We start from the raw sequence: 21,246 nt of genomic DNA on the forward strand, positions 1-21,246 counted from the left end.
ACATACAGCTGGCAAGAGTGAATTGGTAAACCTCCTTTGGGAAACAATGTGGCATTACCTAGTGAAATAGATGGCATGCACACCCAACCACCTAGCAGTTCCACCCCAATCATATACCCTAGAGAAACTCTAACACGTGTACATGAATGTTCACCACAACATGTTTATGACAATAAGAAACTGGAATCCTAAATGTCAATCAGGAGGAAAATGGATAAATAAGTTGTGGTATATTTGTACAATGGAATTCTACACTGTCATGGAAAGGAACAGCCTGAAGTTCTATAAACAGATGTACTTTAAAAATCATAGCACCAAATGAACAAATCAAGCTGCAGAATTATACCTATGGCATAATACCAGTTGGATTTCTATAAGTTGTTTATAAATGCATAAATATGAAATAAAAGTTTAAAATATAGCTAAAGAGTATAAATACCAATTCTGGATAATGGTTATGTCTAGGGAAAGAGGAATGTGAAAATGAATGAAGTAAGAGTACCCAGGGAGCTGTAACTGTGTTTTCAATGTTTTATTTCCTTAAAAATACATATATAATGCAAATATGGCAAAATATTAAGAGTTCTTAAAACTTAGTGGAAGGTATATGGATATGCACTATATTATTTGCCATACTTTTCTGTATGTTGGAAATATTTTCTAACAAAATACTTTTAAGAAAGCTAGTGCATTTGAAGTTTTATGTTTCTTAGTGAAAATAATGGGGGAGAGGGGACTAAGCTGCTTTTTTTTTTTTGAGACAGAGTCTCACTGTCACCTTAGATGGAATGCAGTGGTCCAATTTCAGCTCACTGCAACCTCTGCCTCCCAAGGTCAAGCGATTCTCCCACCTCAGCCTCCTGAGTAGCTGGAATTACAGGTTCCTGCCACCATGCGTGGCTAATTTTTAATAGAGATGGGGTTTTGCCATTTTGGCTAGGCTGGTCTCAAACTCCTGACCTCACGTGTTCCACCTGCCTTGGGTGCAAGTTTTTGTCTAGAACAGATGATTTAAAATGGACTTTGTCTCATGGGTAATGCACACTTTTGGTTTCAAAAGGTCCTGTAAACCCTCTAAAGTGTGCCGGTTTACACCCTCGGAATGTATAAGATTGCTTAGTTTCCCCATATCCTCAACACTTGATATTATCAGACATTAAAATTTTTTTTTAATTTTTTAGGGATGGTCTCACTCTGTCAGTCAGGTTGGAGTGTAGTAGAACTCTGGGGCTTAAGCAATCCTCCTACCTCAGCCTCCAGAGTAGCTAGGACTGCAGGCACATGCCACCATACCCAGCTAATTTTTTTGTAGAGATGGGGTCTTGCCATGTTTCTCAGGCTGGTCTCAAACTTCTACCCTCAAGTAATCCTCCTACTTCAGCCTCCTAATGTGCTGGGATTACAAGTGTGAGCCACCATGTCCAGCCAGACATTTTAAATATTGCAAATCTGAGTCAATAATACTGTATTATGCACTTAAACATTTGTTAAGAGGGTAGATCTCATGTTAAGTGTTCTTATCACATACACACCTTTAAAAACTCCAAAATAACAAAACAAAGGGACACAAAGAAACTTTTGGAGGTGACAGAGATGCCTATTACCTTGCTTGTGGTGATAATTTCGTGGGTGTTTGCATATATCCAAACTCATCAAGTTGTAGACATTAAATATGTGCAGCTTATTGTATATCAATTATACTTCAATAAAGCTGCTTTAAAAACAGGTAAATAGGCCGGGCGCAGTGGCTCAAGCCTGTAATCCCAGCACTTTTGGGAGGCTGAGGTGGGCAGATCACCTGAGGTCAGGAGTTCAAGACCAACCTGGCCAGCATGGCGAAACCCTGTTTCTACTAAGATACAAAATTTAGCCAGGCATGAGGGCAGGAGCCTATAATCCCAGGTACTCAGAAGGCTGAGGCATGAGAATCACTTGAACCTGGGGGGCAAAGGTTGCATTCAACTGAGATCGCACCACTGCACTCCTGCCTTGGTGACAGACTGAGAGTCCATTTCAAATAAATAAATATATACATTCAAACATACACACATACATACATACATACATACATATCTGATTGAGAAAAATATAGCATCTTTTTTTTTTAGTTTCTGGTCTAAATACAGTTGGACATCTAATATGTTTGATTACTAGCCATTTATAATTCATTTTCTGAAAATTACTTGTTCATATTCTTTGCATATTTCTCTTATTTTTCTGTTATTTATATTTATACACTTTCATTATTATTATATCATATTCTGAAAAATTTTAGTTTTATGCATATCCAAATTTGGCCTTCAATATTAAAAATATTTCAAGGAGAAAAATGATCCCACACATGCTGGGCCTCATACATACAGTGACACACACCCAGGGTGTAATGACACCAGCATTGTTCACGTGTCACTTCAAGAATCGCTTGAGAAATGTAAGGGTGATTAGAAATGTAGGCAATGGCTTCTTCCACTTCTCCTTCTCATGGAGGTTGAATCGGCAGCCGCCAGGAAAACCTCCTCTCCCCATAACAAAAATTATTATGACAAAAGCAGAGTTATCTGAATGGAGACCCAAGAAGCATTTCATCAGTGTCATCTCTTGCTGCCGGCTTCCTCATCCTCTTCCTCCGAACACTTTCAAGAGTCTTGTTTACATGTCAGAGGGAGATGTCAGATGGTCTTGGCTCTGAATTGAATATTTATAGCTGATTTTTCTAAAGGAAGCTTCACATTATTTACCTGCCTGTCAGGCACCATTGTGCACTGAAGGACACAGTCTGCATGTCTAATGATTTAAAGGCAAATGCTTTTTTACCCAAGGACATGTTAAAGCTTAAACATAAAAATAAGTGCTACGGTACTCAGATTCTTCAGAAACAAAGGCCCAACCCATCAGGCATAATCTGTAATTACAAGCTAAGGATATTCTTCATCTTATCCCTATTACCTATTAATTTTATTTTCATAGAGATCAAGGGTAAAGTGAACTCTGGACATCTTTTCCAGAGGCAATATTTCTGTTCTGTAAGCCATGTCATCTAGGAAGAAGTGGAATAAAGCAAACAGAAGTGGTGTGGTAAGGGTAGACTGAGTGTGACTGAAAAATCTCACAAGCCAAAGAGAATAATTTCTTCCTAAGCTTAACTTATCCAAAGTTTGGCTTTTAATTGTTGAAATAAACACGATAGGTCATAAAAATATGATTATAATATAATGAAATCAGCTTGCTATTTTTTTTAACAAATCAAATCTTACAGCACAAGAGCATTTCAAAACAATTACCTTAGAAGAGGGTATGATAATTCCATGCATGTGACAATTGCTCAAAACATTTAACAAACTCTCCTTGGGAGTTGCCTTTAAGGCCAATTTACACACCCACCAGAAAATGGCGTATTACTTTATAATTGCACCACATTTGTAGGCCAAAATCAGCATTGCCTGGTTGAATCACCCATCTTTCACCAGATAAAAAAATACAAAATTCATCCTCAAAGGATATTTGTTATGTATAGGGAATCAAAAGAATGATGTGCCACCAGCTCTAGAAATAATTTGCATTGACAGTAGCAAGCACATTTGAAAATTTATAGGAAATAATTTTGCAGGACTACCGCTTGGGTTGCATAAATTCTATGGCTAGGTGTGGTGGCGCATGCCTGTAATCCCAGTACTTTGGCAGTCCAAGATGGGAGGATCACTTGAGGTCAGTTCAAGACCAGTCTGATCAACATATCAAGACCCCATCTTTAAAAAAAAAAAAGGAAATTAAATTAAGGTTAAAAAATAAATTTTAATAAATTTTACTTAGTAGTTACACCTCACAAACACTCCTGTATTAGAGAGTACTTCCAGTTTTCGTCTTTCAACCCAGAACCCTATAATCCTTACTTGTCCTCAGAGTTTTCTCTGTAGAATCTTTTTTTTTCTTTTTCTTTTTTTTTTTTTTTTCAAATGGAGTCTCACTCTGTCACCTAGGGTGGAGTACAGTGGTATGATCTCAGCTCACTGCAACCTCTGCCTCCCAGGTTCAAGCGATTCTTCTGCCTCAGCCTCCTGAGTAGCTGGAATTACAGGCACCCACCACCACATCCAGCTAATTTTTGTATTTTTCATACAGATGGGGTTTCATCATGTTGGCCAGGCTGGTCTCGAACTCCTGACCTCAAGTGATCCTCCTGCCTCAGCCTCCCAAAGTATTCGGATTACGGGCATGAGCCACCACAACTGGACTCTGTAGGATATTTCTACTCTTGTCCTTTTTCTGGGTGCTCTGCTTCCTATATCTCAACCCCAGTATCTTAACTCTTAGCCATTGATTGATTCTCACAGATCTCTCTGACTTAATCCAGATTTGGCCAGTTCCCAAACAGCAGCTAGAGTCAGGAGGGAAATAAAGCCAGACTTTGGACTGGCAGTTGTGAGATGGTGAAATTTGCAAAGCCTGAATTCTTCCCCAAGACCTTGTCTTCCCAGTCTACCCAGAGGCATTCAGGGTTCTGTCCACCTTGCCAACAGGACATAATGCCAGCAGGACTATAGCAAGCTTGGGTTACACTATGCTTTGTAAGTTTATACAACAATAGAGAACACAGCTGTAATGGGCTGTTCTGGCAAGACCAAATTATTTGTCCAACATGGGAATCATTAGCACCTCATTCATTATTAAATTGGGTAACAGTTTGGTTGGATTCCCTAAAGGGTCAGCTGCCAAATGCAAGCTCAGAGATGAAATCATCATGCTCTTGCAATATTAGGAATTTAATATATAAATAGAGTAGAGGAACTTTCAGGAAAAATAAAAGCCATGTGAATTCCAAGAGTTTGCCTCAGCTTCCACAGGTAAATAAAATTATTAAAAAAGAAAACTTTCCCAATGCTTCTCCATGCCCTATGTCTTCCTAATTTGATGGGAGGGAGGAGGAAGTTTTCCATAGTGCACTGAACCAAAATTATGCTAAAGAGATTAAGAGTTCGGAAATTCCAAGACCAAAGAAGTGAATAGATTAAGATATATGCAGCACTTTGGGAGGCTGAGGCGGGTGGATCACGAGGTCAACAGATCGAGACCATCCTGGTCAACAAGGTGAAACCCCGTCTCTACTAAAAATAGAAAAATTAGCTGGGCATGGTGGCATGTGCCTGTAATTCCAGCTACTCAGGAGGCTGAGGCAGGAGAATTGCCTGAACCCAGGAGGCGGAGGTTGCGGTGAGCCAAGATTGCGCCACAGCACTCCAGCCTGGGTAACAAGAGCGAAACTCCGTCTCAAAAAATATATATATATGCAACAGCTTCTCCCAGCTCTACTAAATCAGCCAGAGTTGAAGAGAGGCTGGTGGATTCTGTGCCCATGTGAAGGTGATGTGAAACCATGTTTGTCAATCACTGGCCCCAGATACCTGAAAAAGAAGAGATTGGGTTGACTTCATGCTGCAGAATTAAAATCTTCCCTTTCAGATGTAGAAACAACGACAACACAAATTTGGTGCATAAGACAAAGTTTTGAATTTGTACAGTCATGAAATTAACATTCCCCTGAGACTCTGAGAGGTCTATTAATATAATATTTAAGAGGTGGGTATAGCTGATGGGAACCATTAGATGTCATAACACAAAGTTCTTTATTTTATACCTTCACTGATTCTGCCTATAATTTTCCACGGGCCAAACTGCAACTGCCAGGGAGACCAGCCAGGTGTGCACTGGCCCTTGGTCTGTGCCAACACCAAATAATACACGTTTGTTTGGAACATGACCCTGGGATGTCTTTAGATTTCCTGGAAGAAAGGCCTGTTCTCAAAAGCACAGGAAATGCCGTGCAAAATCTAACCTAAGCTCCATATGACCATCAGGAGCATGGGGCACACATGTTTTGAGGCACAGACACTTGTTTCCTGGGCAAACCCACCTCAAGAACATGAACACAACAAAATAAGGGCCATGTCACTTATGCATCACAGCACAATTCTTGTTTCTTGTCCACAGTGTTCACCACATCTGCTTGAATGCATGTCTCAGCTCCCACCTTTGCAGAGCTTACTTTAGGATGCTACAGTTCCCCTTTACTTACTGCAAACAAAGGCAAAAGCTTATTATAGGCCTTTGGACTAGAGGCACTTCCTCTAGATGCTAATCTCCAAAACATAAAGGAGGAAGAAGAAAGACAGCCTGTCTGTGAACAATCTACAGTGAGACATTTGCATATGCTCAATTCATTCCAGGACTTGTCTAGCAAACACTCAAGGGAGAAAGCATATAATGGTTTTGGAAACCTGTTTGGTGAGACACACTGAGCATATAGGTTTCCAAAAATAAAACCATTGGCATTTTAAAATCTGATGAAATATTTTAAATACATTGAAAAATAAAGAGGATAATATCACAAAGACCAGTATAAACACAAATCAGACTTAAATGTTTGCCATACTCTCTTCCAATTTTTTAAACATAAAATATTTTATAGAGAGTTGTAGTGGTTCTTTTATAGCCTTCCCTGAAGCCTTTTTGTTACTCAACCTGCCTACTTAGAGGTAACCACTATTCAGCAGTCAATATGGTTCCTCACCTTCCATGTTTTAATACTTTTATGACATAGTCATAGTAATGTATCCATAAGCATAACAGTATTGTTTTGCAGCCCAACTGAAATATATGTAAATATACAAACACATTTACTTGGCATATAAATCTAGGGTGTGCATATATATGGCATATATACAGTGTGCATATGTAAAATAGCATATATAGTGTATAATGCTATAGTGTTTATATAAAATGTGTATATCAAATATAGTATATACATGCTAAACATAGTGTTTATATAGCATATTTATATAGTGTGCATATATACTCACTATATGTAGTGTTTATAAGTTTATGTTCATGTAGACTTTAAACTAGTTTTCTTTTATTTCCTTTTTTATAATTTAAAAAAAAAAGCAAAATATATCCAAATGTATTCATCTACAATGAACTGAATTCATCTACAATGCTGGGCCTGACTAGACATCCAGGAATCAGACTTTCAAAGCAATATAAAAATGTTAATGGAGAAGTCATTTTTCAATAAGAACAACTTGTTGCATTTTCCTTTATGTAAAGATAAAATCACCTATCAAATAAACTTCCATGAACATAAAGAAAGAAATTTGCTTGGGTTCACTGTAGTAGTCAATCTAGTAAACTAGTTATTTAAACTTTTATTTGCAATTGCCTTTTGAGTATACTGATTATTTACCTGATAAAATCAGGAGTTCAATGATCTCTGCGTCTCCCAGAAATGCAGCCACATGAAGGGGGGTTCGTTTCTCAGAATCCTGAAATATACAACGTCAAAGACATACAACAGGTCAGTCACAGCTAGAGGTCCCTTTTGTAGACTTAGTAAGACATGTCACTCACTCTGTGGTTAATGCATGTGGAAGAGCATGAAGACCATTCGAGTGATTTCTGGTTATGCATTTTCTCTCAACATACCCTCTAGTTACACATAAGAAAGGATTCCATTTCTGTGTCTGTGTTTGGTATTTGGCTACTTGCTCCTTTTACTGAAGCCCAGCTCAGGTCAAAAATGAACCATTATGCACTGGATGATGAATTTCAACTTACAGTATTTCCAAACCTTCAGATGGTTAAAAAAAAAAAAAAAAAAAAACTAACCTACTATAGCAATGTAGTTCAATAGTTATTTTCAAACATATATGCCATATATATGCACACCCTAGATTTATAAGCCAAGTAAATGTGTTTGAAAAAACATCGCAGTTCAAAGTTATTTTCTAAGGAAACATAGTGGAATGGTTCATAAGAGCATTAAACATTAAACATAAGTGCAGTCATTTTCTCTTTTCTATGCTTGTAATTGTTCATGAAATACTTATTGAATGCTTACTCTGTGCCAGGAACCCAATTTTTGGGACAGAGGGATGATGACTGCAACAGGCCTGGTCTCTACCCTCATGAAACTCACATTCAAGTGGGAAGGCTGACAATAGTATACTAGATAACACATGAGATTACTTCAGATGGTGACAGAAGTTATGACAAAACTAAAACACAATATGGGATTCAGTGATTAAGGAGATGGGAATAAGAGTGGTTGGTGAGGCCTTTCTGAGGATGTCAACATTAAGGCTGAGAGCTAAGGTTAATATTATCTCTGTTTTATAGATAAGAAGACTGTAGCTCAAATTTTAAAATTTCCTCAAGATTCCACAGGCATATAGCATAGTCAAGATCTGACCTTCACCTAGCAGACTCCAGTCTGTGTCTTTGGCAAGGCATTCAACAGATTGTGCTAAGAGGCAGCATGCTAACAAGCAAAGGAAAAAATGTTGCTTCCTCATCTGTAAATTGCTGATAATAACATCTACCTTAGAGGACTGATAAGAGGAATAAAGATCCTGTAAGTAAATATAGCCCAAGGCAAGGAGGAGATAAGTGCAAAGCAGTGCTCCATACTAAGCCCGTTATTGTCATCTCCATAGAGAGTTGTGTGATATCTTTCCTCCAAGACTGAAAACTTCCTGGAGTAAAGAATCAGCCTCACTGTTCTTTATCCCCATGGTAGCAGCATACTTGGTACTCAGCATAAACTGGCTGAACTAACTCGTTTACACGTATAGCTTCTTCCACTAACTTCCATTGACTAATCCATAGCAATGGTAACCAAAGCCCATCTGCTATGTCTTTAAGGTTTTTCCTAAAACTAGCATGCATGTTAGTTTCAAGGTTCTTGGATTCACTGTCGATTTTAATCATTATTCCATTTATAATTTGATTATACCTTTAACAACCCTGGATTAGCCCAAGGATATGATTCCATTTTCTGACAATCCAGACCCTCTGCTCTTCCTCTGTCTCTCTCTGATTGTTTCTTGTAGACTTTTCATGACTCACCAATATCTAAAACAGATGGCAGGCAGGGGACACGACAAAAATTGATCTTCAAACCAGTCTATTTGTTAGAAAGTCTGGTAAGTAGGTTTTATACAGAACGCGCTAACATTAAGTAGACAAAAAGGAGTTTGGATTCACTGGAAACTCCTGTTGTCTATGTATGGCTGCAGGCAATCACTATGGAAAAGTGAAAATAGGGCTGTCATGCAACTATAAAATAATGGTATGCATTGGAAAATTCAGCAGGATATATTACTATGATCAGCCTTGTTATATCACCCTATCTTTGAAAATAAAGATTCTGTATTTGAAATCATGTTTGCTTATTGAGAATCAAGTATATTAATTTGTGCAATGAACCATATAAGCTAAGAACAGATTTTCACAAATTTTTTTATTTGTTGATATCCCTAGATGTATTTTCCATTTTAGCCTCATGTTCCTTTTGAATCCTCACTATATCTACTTAAATTTTTCTATTGGCATTTTTGGATAAAAGCTATGTAATTATATGTTCTTTTGTGAACTGAATTGGTTTCAGGGTTTGTTTCAACATATTAAACCCTGCCTAAGTGATTTAAACAGGGACTATTCCAACCCAAATTATGACTTCATTTGACCTGAAGCAAAGGCAACTCTGTTTGAGATCTTGGCCTCAAATAAAAAGCTAAGAAAACTCCAAAATCCCTCCCTACCTTGCAAATCTGGCTGGCCTGTCATGATATGACTGGTTTTGCTGATTCTGTGGCCCCTTTAATTACACAGCTTGTTCAAATCACAGTTTCTATAACATAAAAAGGGTGTGTTACATGAATACTGTAAAAATTCTTGATTATGAATCCCAGTGTTCCTGTTACTATGTGTTTAAAGGTTTCTGGTAGTTTCCAAGACAACTGTGCAAATTGATTCCTTTAGTGACATGGCACAGACAGTTAACTGCAAAGAAGGCTGCATTCAGGCAGCAGTCCTTTAGTTCTCCAAAGCAGCAAAACCATAGAAACAATCACATGTGCTATTAAGACCTTCACCAACATAGTAGTGCATTTCCACTATTGACCAAAGGTTGCTAATACTTTCTCTTCTAACAAGGAACACCTGATCATGAGTCAAAGCATGAATGATTAAGCCATAGTAATCACCATGCTGGATAGCAAGAAATCAGCCAGGAGGTAGCAGTAGGTCCTCTGCCTAAGTAGAAGGTCACTCTACTTTGCCATAAACTAAACTACTGAAGTAGGAGATGCAATGACAGAAGGAGGGCAAAGGCTCTGGAGAAAAGAGAATATTAGTCATAATACTGGTTAAAATGCATTCTAGCCCAATGATATAATTAAAGTATCTAGAAAAAGAAACAAATCTAGCTGGTTATTATGAAGTGCTTTTATTTTGATTTTTTTCCAAATAGCTGCCCAATTATTCTACTACTCCATCTCAAAGCATTCCTATCAAGGGAGTTACATCTTTTATAACTGTGTTCTTAAGTCATTTTTTTTTTTTGGGGACAGAGTCTAGCTCTGTCACCTGGGCTGGAGTGCAGTGGTGTGATCTCAGCTCACTGTAACCTCTGCCTCCTGGGTTCAAGCAATTCTCTTGCTGCAGCCTCCCAAGTAGCTGGGACTACAGGCGCATGCCACCACGACTGGCTAATTTTTCATATTTTTAGTAGAGACAGGGTTTCACCATGTTAGCCAGCATGGTCTCAATCTCCTGAACTTGTGATCCGCCCACATCAGCCTCCCAAAGTGCTGGGATTACAGGGGTGAGCCACCAAGCCCAGTCCTTAAGTCTTATTATCACCATTTAAAAGAAAAAGAATCTGAGCCTAAGGGGGCTCCATGTTTGGGTCCCCTTCCATGAACACTCCCTTCATGGAAGCTGTCTTTCTCTCTCCTGGATTTCCCCTCTGGAGCCCCCTTCCACACTCTCTCATGGAAGCCTGCCTTCTCCTAAACTCCATCTCTCTCTATTCCCTAACACTCTCGTGGAAGCTGCTTTCCTCTCCAGGATTCCATCTTTATGAATCTCTCACTCAGTGTGAGAATTAGCTGTTTCTTTCTCTCTCCTTCTCCTGTTTCCCTCTCTAAGATATCACTTTCTACAAACAAACAAACAAACCAAGAATCTGAGCCTAGGAGACATTGTATGACTTAACCCAACATGGCAAATTGACGTCAAAGAATTAGGTATCCTGGCTCCCAAATTGAAACATTTTTCTTTATGAAAATGAAAGCAAGAACATCATCTTAGAAATTCACATGGTAGGCTAAAAACCTTTCTACTATGATCCCTAAGAAATCCCGAGGAAAATATGACAAACATACAGTAAACATCATTTTAAATGAGCTTACAAGAAATTAAATAGAAAGGGGCCAGAAATGGAGAGTAAATAGAGAACCAAAGCTGGAAGCACATGAACTTAATAGTGCAGGGTCCATACACCAGGGGCTGGGGGCTTAAACTTGTTGGGGATAGGATATAAGGCAGAGAACTGGAAATGTGACCTCCAAGTAAAGAAAGACCCTTGAAGTGACCTTGAAGAAAGATTCACAAAGTGAAACAGTGGGCTTGGAAAAGAAAAACAATGACAAACATATAGGTAGATGGCAAAGAGATGCCTTGGAATAAAAATGTTTCCACTGAGCATTCACATCCCCAGAGTCTGCCCTCGTGTGGTTTAGAGTTTTGAATTCATATTGCCTAGATAGTCCAGGAATTTACTTTTTTTTTCCTCCAGGAGCTTTCAAGTTGAAACTATGCACAAAAATGAGTTTTAGACCAATGATACTCCTAACGTCCCTAGAAGAAGAAACAAAATCTAACTGGATAGATGTGCCCTCAATTCAGGCAACCTGGGACACCCACAGATTAAATCTGGAAATTTAATCCCACAAGCCTAAGCCACAAGACTCACGTGGAAATATTCGCCATAAGCAAGAGTCAGCAGACTGAAGAACTAGCAAGAACTTGAGATCACAGAAGAATCAGATGGAGACCAGGCATGACATTTAAAATAACTTGGCACAAAGGACAAAACATAAGGGGGAAAATCCCCACTATTTAAAAAAAATAAACAGGATTTGCAGGAAGAGATATGAAGCAAGTATTATGGAAAGCAGTACCAAAACATGATACTAGATAGCACCTAAAACTTTGGTCTAAGAGGGATCAAAACTCAAAGAGTCAAAAAAGAAAGGGTAGGAGAAAGGAAAAATAAGCACAGGAACTTTGGGGTGTGTTTTGCAATCACTTATTCAGGCATATTATCTAGACATAGATGTTTATTTAGAAGCTATTATATACCAGACATTGTGGTACATATCAGGGATACAAAATTTAAAATACCTAGTCCTCTCACCCTAAAGAAACTTGCAGTCCACTGATCAGTTTCTAAGTGTAGGACATTAGAATAAAAACAGTAACAGGGAAGTGGTAGATAGTGATGTCTGTGATGTGAAATGATCTGTGAATGTTATCAAATGCAAGGAGACAAAAATCTCAGTGGATACTTCCTCCAAACCCATCCATATCCAATCTGGCCTGGGCAGTATTCTCAACTGACAAGAAAAAAAAAAATATCTTCTGAATTGGGAAATAAACACATCTTGCCCAGAACTCTCTAACGGTCCTACTGGTTCCAGTTTATCTGGGAATCTTGGAAGCCCTCAATGGCCAGCCTTCTGGGTCAGTCACAGAGCCTAGGCTCTATCTTACAGGCTGGCTTAGGCATAGTTCCTGCATCAAAACTGGAATCCAGGACCAGGGCAGCACCAGAGCTCCTAGTAGCCAAGCTAAGTGGATTATTTGCATTCGTTTCCATCTTTTGCCCAAGTAGACTCTCTGTGATGACCAATAGTTGAATAGTTACTAGGCCTTTACAACACCCATGAACACAAGAGGGGAAATAACCCAAAAGCAGATGCAGCAAGATTAACACACACTGAGTTTTTTAACTCAGCATAGTTTTTAAAGATTGTCCAAGCATCACAAAAAGGAAGGTCTTTTTTCATCACCCAGTAGCTCCAATTCCACATAGTCCTTTGCAGACAGATTCAGACGCATGAGAAGTGAGAAGACCCAGGTTCTTCCAGAAGGAAGGATGGTAAACCCTCCCATTCTATGAATAGCCAAAGACACACACAGCCAGTAGGGGTCTGAGCTAAATTTGCAGGATGTCACAGAGCGATCCGGCAGAGGAAGTTTGAGTTGTCTGTTTACCAAAGAAGAAGCAGATGAAAGAAAATAGGGAATTTGAAGTATGTACATGCAAAGTGAGTTTGACATGGGCAGAGAGGCCATTCTGATCGCTAAAACTACTGTGTAGACAGGCAGACTGGGGGCACTTTATGCCTCTGTTTTGAAGATTAAGAATTGGTACATGCTTTGGAAATTCTCAGCTAGAAGTAAATTATCTAATCTGCATTCTAAGTATCTGTCATACACCAAAACAAACATTTCTCTCTATATATGAATATCTATGAATATCTTATATACAAAGACAGACAGATGGAGCAATATTAAGAAAACAAGCCTATTCAGTACAGAACTTAAGTTTGGGCTGGACATAGTGACTCATGCATGTAATCCCAGCACTTTGGGAGGCTGAGGCAGGAAGATGGCTTGAGCCCAGAAGATTGAGACCAGGCTGAGCAACATGGTGAGACCTCATCTCTATTAAAAGTAATTTTCTTGGCCGGGCGCGGTGGCTCAAGCCTGTAATCCCAGCACTTTGGGAGGCCGAGGCAGGTGGATCACGAGAGATCGAGACCATCCTGGTCAACATGGTGAAACCCCGTCTCTACTAAAAATACAAAAAATTAGCTGGGCATGGTGGCGCGTGCCTGTAATCCCAGCTACTCAGGAGGCTGAGGCAGGAGAATTGCCTGAACCCAGGAGGCGGAGGTTGCGGTGAGCCGAGATCGCGCCAGTGCACTCCAGCCTGGGTAACAAGAGCGAAACTCTGTCTCAAAAAAAAAAAAAAAAAAAAGTAATTTTCTTTTTAAATTAGCTAGGTGTGGTAGCATGTGCCTGTGATCTCAGCTACTTGGGAGGCTGAGGTGAGAGGACTGCTTGAGCCCAAAAGGTCAAGAGGTCAAGGCTGCAGTGAACTGTGATCACACGACTGTCCTCCAGCCTGTGTGACAGAGCAAGACCCTGCCTCAATAAAAAAAAAAAAAATAGCAGCAGCAGCAGAAGTTAAGTCACAATTGTCAGTCCAACTCCCAAACTCCCACTAAAATTAAAGAAGCTAGGAGATAACTGACAACTTAGGCCTAACTAGCTTAATTTAATATTGAACAGAGATCACTAGAAGCAAGATGTCTAAAGAAACTCTGAACACATACACGTAACGAGTACCTTGGAGGTATTTCAAATTACAGGAGGATAGGAGCCAAACAAGACACTCAATGGGAAGAATACTTGGTCTTAAGATGGGGAATTAAAAGAAGGTTAAAAATAAAGGAAAGAGAAAGACAGAAAACAGATGTCATGTTTCTTTTGAAATTTTTCATGTTTACTTTCTATTTTTAACATCTCATAAATACAGAGAAATACAGTCCCATATATGCCCACCAGCAAAAATGAACATGTTAACATTTTTCTACATCTTCTTCAGAACTCTAGTTTAAAAAAATACCTTTAGGGGTAAATTGCCATGTTCAGAAATGCAAATAGTTCTGAAAATTTGAAATTGTGTGTGTGTGTGTGTGTGTGTGTGTGTGAAAGAGAGAGAGAGAGAGAGAGAGAGAGAGAGAGAGAGAGAGAGAGATGGGGGAAGGAGAGAGAGAAAAAAAGGAAAGAAGGAGGGAAGGGATTAGGTTGTTTTTAATTCTTCAAACACCATTACAAGTGGTATTGCTGCATACATCTTTGTACAAGTCTCTCTGTACATACATGTGAGAATTTTCCTGAAGTAGATGCCCAAAAAAGGAAGCACTGGATTAGGGTACACACACATTTGCTTGTATTAGGTATCACTACATAAATTTCAAAGCATTAATAGTCTTACTAATTTACACTCCCACCAGTTATATATTAGTTCCTTTTTCTAATATCCTCGCCAATATCTGATGCTATTGGCTTTCTTACTCTGCCAGTATGTTATGCTTGACATAGTATGTTCTGGTTTTTTCAACTGCAAACTACCTATATGTATCTTTACCCATTGTAAAATTCAGTTATTAGTCTTTTCCTTGTGATGTGTGGAGTTTTTTATACTGTTTAATTCAATTTTCAATGAAAATTCAAGTTACACATTCACCTAGACACAACAGAAATGAATCAATGTTTTCTCCCAAGTTACCATAAGAGAAAGATTTAGACTTACCTTCCTTATTCATCCCAAATGCATGCACTGTCTCATGAAGCTGGATTTTCTTTGCATGCAGCCTCCCATGCCTCAAAGGTGACAGCAAATCTCTGCCCCCACACGCTCCCACCACCACACAATTGTATTCAACCATCATACTCTGTTGGTATGACATTTTGTGTGTGTGTGTGTGTGTGTGTGTGTGTGTGAGAGAGAGAGAGAGAGAGAGAGAGAGAGAAATTCACGTGATAGGCTAAAAATACCATGTTTCTGTTGTGTCTAGGTGCATGTGTAACTTGAATTTTCATTGAAAATTGAATTAAACAGTATAAAAAACTCCACACATCACAAGGAAAAGACTAATAACTGAATTTTACAATGAGTAAAGATACATATAGGTAGTTTGCAGTTGAAAAAACCAGAACATACTATGTTACATTTGAATGTAACATGGATATATATTTCTGATATAGAAAATATAGGTATATTTTCTATCACTAAACCTATATAGAAAATATAGGTATATTTTTTATCTCTAAATTTTCTATTTCTAAATATAGGTATATTTCCTATCTCTAAACATGTTCAAATTTTAAGTTATACTCTCAATACGATATCTAACTCCTGAAACTAAGTAAGCATCACTCCCAAGAATTTAAAATGATACAATAAGAAAAATGAGAATGCCAAAGACATTTTTATTTTATCTGCCTTATGTAACTAGACATTGCATATTTTTATTGCACTAATTTCTAAAAATAAAATAATGTATATTGAGCAAAAATTGTATCAGAGATTTAATATTTTCAAATTTGATCCTTAAAACAATACTGTGAGGTAAAAATATGAGCATCCCCATTTCACTGTTAAGAAACTTGAGATTTTGAGATGACAAGTAACTTGTCCAGAGTCACAAAGCTAGTTAAGTGGTAGAACCAGGATTCAAAACCAGATCTGATTCTGTTGTTCAGGCTCTTGCTGGCTTTGAATGGTTACAAACCTTGGTAAATATAATGAAAGCTATTCTCCATTATAATTAGCATGCTTGTCCTAAATCCTCTAGATCCAAGGGCAAAAGGCCTGTATGTAAAAAGTATAAGCAGGCAAGAAGAACAAAATTGGAGAATTAGCATTACCTGATTTTAGGGCTTATTATAAAGCTACAGTAATCAAAACAATATGGTATGGCTACAAAGAAAACTCTCAGGTGAAGAATAGCCTTGTTAACAAATGGCCCTAGAACAATGAGATATTCATATTTTTAAAAAGAAACTTTGATACATACCTTGAATCCTAAACAAAAATTAAATTGAAATGGATCATAGAACTAAATGTAAAACTTAAAATTCAAAATATCTAAAGAAAACATAAGAGAGATCTTTTCACCTTGGGTTAGGCAAAGATTTCCTAGATACAACACTAAAGCAAAATCAATAAAAGGATAAATTGGTAAATGCCATTTTATCAAAATGAATAATGTCCACCCTTGGAAACACACTGGTAAGAGAATGAAGATAAGTCACAGACTGGGAGAAAATATTTGTAAAGCATGTATTGGATAAAGGACTTCTAGCTAGAACCTACAAAATAACTCTCAATAACTGTGAAAGCAAGTAATTCAACTAAAGAGTAGGCAAAATATTTGAACAGATATTTTACTAAAGATATATAGATAGCAAATAAGCACAATAAAAACAATGCTCACCATCATTAGTCATTAGAGAAAGGCAAATTAAAACCATATTACTTATCAAAATTGCTAAAATTAAAAGGACTAATGATACCAAATGTTGGTGAAGATGTAGAGTAACTATAACATTCAGGGACTGCTGGTGGGCGTAGAAAATGATACAGTCAGTTTGGAAAACAGTTTGGCAATTTCTTAAAAACTTACACCTACCACATGAACTAGATATCCTACCCTTGGATATTTACCTGAAAGAAATGAAAGCATAGGTCCATACAGAGACTTGAACATAAGTATTGATAACAGCTTTATTTGTAATAACCAAAAACTAGAAGTAATCCAAGTTTCCATCAGTAGATGAATGGACAAACTTATTTCCACATAATGGAACACTACTCAGCAATTAAAAGGAATGAACTATGGATATATGTCACAACATGGATAAATCAAAATAACTGTGCAAGTGAAACAAGTCATGCAAAAAAAAGTACATATTGTATAAATCCACTTACATAAAATTCTAGGAAATGAAAACTAATACATGGTGACAGAAAGCAGATTGGCAGTTGCCTGAGGTGCCTAAGGGAGAGACTGGGAGGGGTAACAGGGAGGGACTTGAAAGGGGAACAAGGAAGGTTTTGGGGTACTGGATATGTTCATTATCTCAATCATGGTAATGGTTTCATATGTCAAAACTTCACAAACTATGCACTAGAAATATGGGTAGTTTATTATATGTCAATTATATTTCAATAAAGCAGTTTCATAAACACATAAGCAGGCAAAAAAACACATACTCTTGTGTAACATAAAAAAGTCATATTTAAAAGTTAAAAATACCCCTAAGTAACAAAATTTATTCAGTTAATAGAAGAAAAGAAATAGCAAAATCAAATTAACCAATAGTGGGTTAATTTAGAGGCAGCTCATGTTATGTTCTGATCATGTGTGGATGTAAAAGTGAAGTTCTTACAAAAGAATGGCCTGTTGGATTAAAGCTACAGGCTTTAAAAATAGGCACAACCAAGATTCCTCTTCAAAATCTTAGAAGGTTTTTTATTTCCTAAATGAAAGCTTTGACAAATGTCTACTGAGTAAAGATGTAGAAAATAAATCTAGAAAATTAAGTACAAGTGGAAAGGCAAATGGTTTGTGCCAAACCTTTGGATACACTGCAACATGGCAGCACTGGATTGATATCGGACGCTTGGGATCTTACCACTGTGCCCAGACATTCCCAAGTGACAGAAGCCCTTTTAAAGTGGTCTCTTCTGGGAAAGTTGATGAAGTACCAACTATTTGTGAGGGCCTGATAGCACTTGGCCAGGAATATTTCTTGAGAGCCAGTGGAACAAAACATGGGAAAGGGTTCTGGTCCTTAAGTCCCACAGAATGAAAAACCGGCCAAGACACTGTGCTTTGATGCCAGCAAAACAGGAATATACATCCACCCGCTGCCAAGACAATCATCAGGAGCTTCTGATGAAAATCAAGCAGGTCTTCAGAGTACCACCTTCCCCTGAAGCCTAAAAGCTAATAAAGTTCACAATTGTTCTGTGCAGCACCCCAAGCATATTAAAAAGGAGTGTCTTTAAACCTAATGCATTTATTGAACAGTTTTCCATTCAAGCCATAATTCTTGAACACATGGTGGGAATGTTTTACTACTAAGTGTATTTAAGGAAGTCCACAGATTGGAACTGCTCTAACCAGTGAGGCAAGAAGTCTAGTTTCATTTAGGGCCCCACCACAGGCTCACTGTCTCTTTTAATTAATTCATTAACCAATTTATTAAACAAACATAGATTAATGAGAGGCAGATAACTAGGAAAATAACATAATCAGCTGGGAAACTATCTCCTATTGATGAAAGGGTAAAAAGAAGGCAGCTGCTAGTTTTTCACACTTGGAAGGGGCTAGCGGTGGTGAAAATTTGTAATCAGATAAATGACCATACAGTGTCAAAATCAAAATTATAGAAGAGGAAGCTAGATTTATAAAATATTTAAACTTAAACTGGAAGGGCATCAGAGACATCTGGAGAGTTTAATTGACTAGCTGAAGGTCACATGGCAATGGTGGAATCTTTCATTCACACAATCAACAAAACTATTTACTGGGGATCTACCAACTGCCAAGCACCATGCTCAGACCTGATGATGGGACAGCCTTCAAGGGACAGAATCCCTGCCTTTATGGAGTCTGAAAGAATCTTGCTTTCTTGACTCCAGGCAGGGGATCTTCTATTAGAGTAGACTAATACTAGATTAAACATACCCATCAGCAAAGAGCACATGCGCACATACACACACAAACACAGTTAGAAAATGTTAAACAGAAACAAACAGTGTGCAATGAAATGAGATGCTCAAAGGCATCTGCTTGGGACATAACAATAACGCCTAACTAGGGTTCTCCCTTCTTTCTTTCCACTCCCTGAAATTAAAAGCAAAAGCTTGTATATAGAACAGTTTCTGTGGTCCATAGAAAACCATTTTAACAGAAATGATTACTAGCTCTTTCCAAGTTTTTTCAACCTCCAGGTGTATATTTTAGAAACAGAGCTTATGTATAATACTCATAATAAAAATCACCAATGCAGTTTTCTGGCCCTAAGATATCACATCGGCACAAGACACTGAGATGTTAACACTAATTGTCTCTGGGTGAATAATTTTATGGGCATTCTTCACTTTCTACTCTGTTCGACTGTGTTTTAAGACTTGCAGTTTAGAAACAAGAAAATAAAATTTCCCTTGTAAATAATAAAATACTTTCCTATTTAAAAAGACAGGTCTTCTCTAACACAAGCTATTCTTAAGTAATCACAGATAGTAAAGCACTGGACATTATTTCCTGTCCAAAGCCTTCACTATCTTATAGTAGGTTTTAAATAATTGATATGTGAATGTGTTTCTTTGCAAATGACAAAACATCACATTTATAATTAAAAATGATAAAACTGTAATTTGTCTAATGCTCCATAAAATTGCCAAGTACTCTTCTATACAGTACATCACCTGATTCTTTTTTTTTTTAATACATATATTTTCTTGCGTTTTAGGTTTTGGAGTACATGTGAAGAACATGCAAGATTGTTGCATAGGTACATACATGGCAATGTGGTTTGCTGCCTTCCTCCCCATCACCTGTATCTGACATTTCTCCCCATGTTATCCCTCCCCAACTCCCCCTCTGTCCCTCCCCTACTTCCCCCCAACAGACCCCAGTGTGTGATGCTTCCCCTCCCTGTGTCCATGTGTTCTCATTGTTCAATGTCTACCTATGAGTGAGAACATGCAGTGTTTGATTTTCTGTTCTTGTGTCAGTTTGCTGAGAATGATGGTTTCCAGGTTCATCCATGTCCCTACAAAGGACACAAACTCATCGTTTTTTATGGCTGCATAGTATTCCATGATGTATATATGCCACATGTACATATATGTAATTAATGGGCATCTGGGTTGATTCCAGGTCTTTGCTATTGTAAACAGTGCGACAATGAACATTCATGTGCATGTGTTCTTATAGTAGAAGGATTTATAATACTTCGGATATATACCCAGTAATGGGACTGCTGGGGCAAATGGAATTTCTATTTCTGGGTACTTGAGGAATCGCCACACTGTCTTCCACAATGGTTGAACTAACCATTTATGGTTACATTGTGTAGTTCAATGTTGAACTACAAAAACAGTGTAAAAGTATTCCTATTTCTCCACATCCTCTCCTATTGTCTCCAGATTTTTTAATGATCGCCATTCTAACTGGCATGAGATGGTATCTCAATGTAGTTTTGATTTCCATTTCTCTAATGAACAGTGATGATGAGCATTTTTTCATGTGTTTGTTGGCCTCATGTATGTCCTCTTGTGTAAAGTGTCTGTTCATATCCTTCACCCCTTTTGAATGGGTTTTCTTGTAAATCTGTTTTAGTTCTTTGTAGATTCTGGATATTAGCCCTTTGTCAGATGGGTAGATTGCAAAAATTTTTTCCCATTCTGTTGGCTGCCAATTCACTCTAACGATTGTTTCTTTTGCTGTGCAGAAGCTCTGGAGTTTAATTAGATCCTACTTGTCTATTTTGGCTTTTGTTGCCAGTGTTTTTGGTGTTTTAGTCATGAAGTCCTTGGCCATGCCTATGTCCTGAATGGTTTTGCCTAGGTTTTCTTCTAGGGTTTTTATGGTGTTAGGTCTTATGTTTAAGTCTTTAATTAATCTGGAGTTAATTTTACTGTAAGGTGTCAGGCAGGAAGGGGTCTAGTTTCTGCTTTCTGCACATGGCTAGCCAGTTTTCCCAACCCCATTTATTAAACAGGGACTCCTTTCCCCATTGCTGGTTTTTGTGAGGTCT

General features: G+C 37.9%; 1 protein-coding gene across 12 annotated transcripts in view; it reads right to left on the reverse strand.

The window, feature by feature from the left end:
* The window catches only part of ANKRD44 (ankyrin repeat domain 44), a 340,075-nt gene that overhangs the window by 163,536 nt on the left and 155,293 nt on the right, over positions 1 to 21,246 (reverse strand). For all 12 annotated transcript variants that reach the window (XM_078328068.1, XM_035305206.3, XM_078328070.1 and 9 more), the window contains exon 3: positions 7,238 to 7,316. In XM_078328068.1, the coding sequence (XP_078184194.1) occupies positions 7,238 to 7,316 (79 nt within the window). The remainder of the gene's footprint in view (positions 1 to 7,237; positions 7,317 to 21,246) is intronic.

This window comes from Callithrix jacchus, chromosome 6, assembly GCF_049354715.1.
Source record: "Callithrix jacchus isolate 240 chromosome 6, calJac240_pri, whole genome shotgun sequence".
Lineage (NCBI taxonomy): Eukaryota > Metazoa > Chordata > Mammalia > Primates > Cebidae > Callithrix > Callithrix jacchus.